The following is a 6,000-nucleotide window of genomic DNA, read 5'->3' on the forward strand; positions in this document are numbered from 1 at the left end:
TTGTTGAAGTTCTGTAACCGTGTTCTGTAGGATTGTTGAAGTTCTGTAACCGTGTTCTGTAGGATTGTTGATGTTCTGTAACCGTGTTCTGTAGGATTGTTGAAGTTCTGTAACCGTGTTCTGTAGGATTGTTGAAGTTCTGTAACCGTGTTCTGTAGGATTGTTGAAGTTCTGTAACCGTGTTCTGTAGGATTGTTGAAGTTCTGTAACCGTGTTCTGTAGGATTGTTGATGTTCTGTAACTGTATAGCAACAGTTCAGTTAAAACCAGGCTTGGAAACACCAACAGATATTGTCCAATTTGTAAGTCGCTCTGGATAAGAGCGTCTGCTAAATGACTTAAATGTAAATGTAAATGTCATACATTTGACAGCCCTTTTATATATGACAAATATTCCATTGGGTCGGGTGCCCTAAACATCAAATAAATCCAATCAAATCTCCCCTTCTGTCCGTGTATAAATATCCCTGGTCATCTGTGTGGCCTTAACACATGCAACATATATGATTTAAAAATCAAAATACAATGACAAAGCTGTAAAACATTATTCTAAATATTAACCAAGTTGGTGAATACTATTGCTGTTAAATATGAGGGATTCAGCATGAAGTATCCTGTGTTTTTTTAAGACCGTTTTTAATGATTTTACGATGTCAATATGTCTTTGTTGTCAATGTTTTGGCACCAAACTGGTGTGTCAGTTGTGAAAAAAAAGTCAATAGTTGGAAGAGATGCAGAGTTAATTGAAAATAATTGTGTATTTTATTTGTCGTGTTACTATTTTTCTTTGTATTATTATGTAATCTCTTCATCGTTGAGAACGGCTTGTAAGTACAGTCCATCTCCCTGGCCAACTATCCTGTAAAACAATCCCAGAGAGGCAGTACCGACAGAGTCCTACAGCTGACCCAGTAGATTACACCTGCAAGGGCTCCTTCTTGCGGAAGGCGACCGTCTGCCTCTGCTGGAACTGAGGCTTGTTGCGTTTGTTGATGTCCTGCCAGCGGCAGAGCAGAATCATCTTGAAGGTATTCCTGAAGGTGAGGTTGCACATGGCGTAACACATGGGGTTGATGGTGCTGTTGACGTAACACAGCCAGTAGCCCAGAGCCCACAGAGCCTCAGGGATGCAGTCAGTACAGAAGGTGTTGACCAACACCATAATGTTATAGGGAGTCCAGGTTATGATGAAAGCCAACAGGATGGCACTGAGAGTCTGGGCGGCCTTCTTCTCTTTCTTCTCCTTGACTACACTCTGCTTCTTACGCTTGGTGATCTGGGTCTTGGCTTTGGAGGCGAAGCGCTTGGCCATGGCCGCATTCTTCAGGGAGATGGGGGCCGAGGTGGCCGAGGAGGGGGACTTGGAGGTGGAGGACACATCCCCTGTTTGGCTCCTGGTGGAGGTCTGGATGGAAGACGAGGAAGTGACGGGGGTTTTAGAGAAGGAGCGTTGGTGGTAGCTTTTGTCTTCCTTGTCCTTCTCCTTTCTGGTATTAGAGGATGACTTTTTGTCCTTATTATCGCCCCCTGGTGGCCGGAGAGGGTCCTTCGAAGCATCCTGGTCCTCAGGAGATGTCAGCTGGGGGTCATTGTTAGGGTTGTTGCCAGGGGCGGAGTTTATCCCCGGCAGGTTGACCACGATGGAATATATAGCTCGGCTTGACTCCGTCGCCCCCTCCTCGTCCTCAGAGTCTGATTGGTCCATGGAGGCCCCGCCCCCATCGTTGTTGTTCCAGCTATCGGAGCTGCTGTGTTCCGGCTCTCCTCCCACTGTGATTGTCGTCTTCTTGGACCACCTAGTCAGCGGCCAGAACCGGAAGCGTCCTCTGGTCTTCTTGGCTCCAGAGCCTTTCTGACCGGCCTGGTTAAGCTCGTAACTGCTGCAGCTCCTGGAGCTTCCTTTCTTGGGCACCATGGGAGCCTCCTCTTCCTGGGCCTCCTCCTTCATCTTCTCCTCCTCCTCCTTCTGGCTACCCTCCTGGCCCGCCTTGTTCCCTGCCCCCGACCCCCTCAACCCCGCCAGGTCCTTCTGCCTGTTCTCTGTCTCTCTGTAGATTCTCCAGTAGAGAACCGTCATGATGGTGACCGGCAGGTAGAAGGCAGCGATGGCCGTGCAGAATGTGATAATAGGCTCTGAGAGAAACTGGATAAAGCATTCTCCAGGAGGCACAGTGCGCTCCCCTACGATATACTGCCAGAAGAGTATAGCCGGCGCCCACAGGACGAAGGACACGGACCAGGCCATGCTGATCATAGTCAGAGCTCTCTTGGTGGTCCTCTTGGCCCGGTAGGTCAGAGGTCGAGTTATGGAGAAGTAGCGGTCGAAGCTGATGACCAGCAGGTTCATGACGGAGGCGTTGCTCGCCACGTAGTCGATAGCCAACCACAGGTCGCACGCCCAGTTCCCCAAAGCCCATTGGTCCATGATAATGTAGGTAGTGTAGAGGTTCATGGAAAGAGTTCCTAGAATTAGAACACTGTATTTTAGTTTCACTCCGATATTACAGTAACTGACAATATATATTACACTTTTGATATTACAGTAATTGACAATATATATTACCCATTTGATATTACAGTAACTGACTAATACATATTACACATTTGATATTACAATAACTGACTAATACATATTACACATTTGATATTACAGTAACTGACTAATACATATTACACATTTGATATTACAGTAACTGACTAATGCATATTACACATTTGATATTACAGTAACTGACTAATACATATTACACATTTGATATTACAGTAATTGACTGTACATATTACACATTTGTGAGACACTGTAGACAATCATAGTACAATCTATTATTAATATCAGCTGTGATACATTACATCATCTATACACGTATGAAAACACAAAGTACAATAAAATACCGATGATGAGGTCAGCAAAGGCCAGACTGAGGAGGTAGTAGTTATTCACTGTCTTCAGCTGCTTGTTCACCTGGAAGAGAGAAGAGAAACCTTTATTATTAAAGTGTCACTCCACAGTAAAACATCAAATTAACAAGACGTATGATGTTAAAAGCTGTTAAAAACAATGTAGTGGACCATTCAGTAAGAGTTTTGAGGCACGTACGCCCCTGCAATAATTACGGCCTGCGATACACGTGCCATCAAGCTACCTCGCGCTACAGAGACAGGAGATAGGCTCATGCCCTGTGGGCCATTCTGGCTCGGACAAGCCTACTTAATCAATTACAGGCAGTCATCATACATTGTGACGTTAGTCTAGGCCTACAATCTACCTTGAAGGAGATGAGCACCAGGATGTTTCCTACGACGGTGACCAGAGACAGAGACCCGGTGAGGAACACGATCAGGATGACCTGCCAGATGGTGTGACCTCCCAGAGGGTCATAGGTCACCATGGGATCAAGGAGGGAGGTGTTGGACCAGCTGGTCGAAAGAAGAACAAGATGATTACATTGTAACACTGAAACTGAAATGTATTTCCTTAATCCCAACCCTCCCGAGACAAACAGACGGAGAGGTTGTAGGAATGGCTCAGCCACAGTGCAACACCCCTGGAGCAGTTTACAGGTTAAGTCCCATGCTCAAGGGCACAACAGGCAGGAGATGGTATCTAGGATAATGAATTCCAGAAACCCCATCCAGTTTCCGGCTCACTCCCTGAGAATTCCCTTCAGAGAGTCAACTCTGGGATTCGGTTTCTAACCCTCTAACCTATACCTGGTCAGGTTGGTGAGGTCCCTGGTAATGGAGTCGTTGTCCAGCACAAGGCCCAGGCCCAGGATGGCGTTGTCGGCGTAGGCCTTCAACCCTGGGTAGCTGTTGTTCAGGTACATACTGGGGTCTACAGAGGGGGAAGAGCTGGACGAGTTCAGGGTCAAGGTCATAGCGCTGCCGTCCCGAGGGCATATTCTGGAGACACCTGGGAGAGAAAAAAACATGTGTTATTTGGCTTTATAAAGTCATATACTCTGAGTGTACAAAACATTAAAGAACACCTGCTCTTTCCATGGCATAGACTGACCAGGTGAATTCGGGTGAAAGCTATGATCCCTTATTGATGCAAAATTGTTAAATCCACTTCAATCAGTGTAGATGAAGAGGAGGAGACAGGTTAAAGAAGGATTTTTAAGCCTTGAGACAATTGATTTAAGTGCCTTTGAACGGGATATGGTAGTAGGTGCAAGGCGCACCGGTTTGAGTGTGTCAAGACCTGCAACGCTACTGGATTTTTCAAGCTCAACAGTTTCCTGTGTGTATCAAGAATGGTCCACCACCCAAAGGACATCCAGCCAACTTGACACAACTGTGGGAAGTAATGGAGTCAACATGGGCCAGCATCCCGGTGGAACGCTTTCAACACCTTGTAGGGTTCATGCCGCGACGAATTTAGGCTGTTCTGAGGGCAGAAGGGTGGTGCAACTCAATATTAGGAAAATGTTCCTAATTTTTTATACAGTCACTGTATATTATTTTGTATTGCATAGAGGGTGTTCTTTAATAGAAGACTCTCCAACATAATCCAGGTAGAGCCTGGCATTCCCCAGGGCAACTGTCTAGGCCCCCTACTTTTTCAATCTTTACTAATGACCTGCCTCTGGCCTTGAGTAATGCCAGAGTGTCTATGTATGTGGATGACTTAATATTATACACGTCAGCGACCACAGCAAGTGAAATCACTGCAACACTTAACAAAGAGCTGCAGACAGTTTCATAATGGGTGGCAAGAAAATAAGTTAGTCCTAAATATTTCAAAAACTAAAAGCATTGTTTTTGGGACAAATCATTCACTCAACCCTAAACCTCAACTAAATCGCCGTCCATTTGGCAAATCTGACCATAATTCTATCCTCCTGATTCCTCCTTACAAGCAAAAACTAAAGCAGGAAGAGCCAGTGACTCGCTCAATACGGAAGTGGTCAGATGACGCGAATGCTACGCAAACCAACAGTTTTGCTAGCACAGACTAAAATATGTTCCGGGATTCATCCAATGGCATTGTGGAGTATATTACTTCAGTCAACGGCTTCATCAATAAGTGCATCAACAACCTAATCCCCACAGTGACCGTTTAATTACATATCCCAACCAGAAGCCATCGATTACAGGCAACATTCACACTGAGCTAAAGGCTAGAGCTGCCGACTCTAACCCGGAAGCTTATGAGAAATCCCGCTATCCCCTCTGACAAATCATCAAACAGGCAAAGCGCCAATACAGGACTAAGATTGAATCGTGCTACACCGGCTCTGACGCTCGTCGGATGTGGCAGGGCCTGCAAACTATAACAGACTACAAAGGGAAGCATAGCCGCGAGCTGCCCAGTGACACGAGCCTACCAGACGAGCTAAATCACTTCTATGCTCGCTTCGAGGCAAGCAACACTGAGGCATGCATGAGAGCACAAGCTGTTCCAGATGACTGTGTAATCCCGGTCTCCGTAGCTGACGTGAGAAAGACCTTTAAACGGGTAAAAATTCACAAGGCCGCTGGGCCAGACGGATTACCAGGATGTGTGCTCCGAGCATGTGCTGACCAACTGGCAGGTGTCTTCACTGACATTTTCAACATGTCCCTGATTGAGTCTGTATTACCAACATGTTTCAAGCAGACCACCATAGTCCCTGTGCCCATGAACACAAAGGTAACCTGCCTAAATGACTACAGACACGTAGCACTCACGTCCGTAGCCATGAAGTGCATTGAAAGGCTGGTAATGGCTCACATCAACACCATTATCCCAGAAAACCTAGACCCACTCCAATTTGCATATCACTCAAACAGATCCACAGATGATGCAATCTCTCTACAGGGCTGTAGTGGAGCAGGTTGAGAGCTTCAAGTTCCTTGGTGTCCACATCACCAACAAAGTAATATGGTCCAAACACACCAAGACAGTCGTGAAGAGGGCACGACAAAACCTATTCCCCCTCAGGAGACTGAAAAGATTTGGCATGGGTCCTGAGATCCTCAAAAGGTTATACAGCTGCAACATCGAGAGCATCCTGA

At 46.1% G+C, this 6,000-nt stretch overlaps 1 protein-coding gene across 1 annotated transcript; it reads right to left on the reverse strand.

The window, feature by feature from the left end:
- Positions 1–916: 916 nt before the first annotated feature.
- On the reverse strand, positions 917–3,932 carry LOC129846361 (muscarinic acetylcholine receptor M3-like). Its single transcript, XM_055914286.1, has 4 exons — positions 3,712–3,932; positions 3,267–3,417; positions 2,893–2,962; positions 917–2,463 (listed from the first exon to the last, which is right to left on the reverse strand). The coding sequence occupies exons 1-4, from the start codon at positions 3,930–3,932 to the stop codon at positions 917–919; spliced, it is 1,989 nt and encodes a 662-aa protein (XP_055770261.1).
- Positions 3,933–6,000: the final 2,068 nt, after the last annotated feature.

Source organism: Salvelinus fontinalis, unplaced genomic scaffold, assembly GCF_029448725.1.
Source record: "Salvelinus fontinalis isolate EN_2023a unplaced genomic scaffold, ASM2944872v1 scaffold_0504, whole genome shotgun sequence".
Taxonomy (NCBI): Eukaryota; Metazoa; Chordata; class Actinopteri; order Salmoniformes; family Salmonidae; genus Salvelinus; species Salvelinus fontinalis.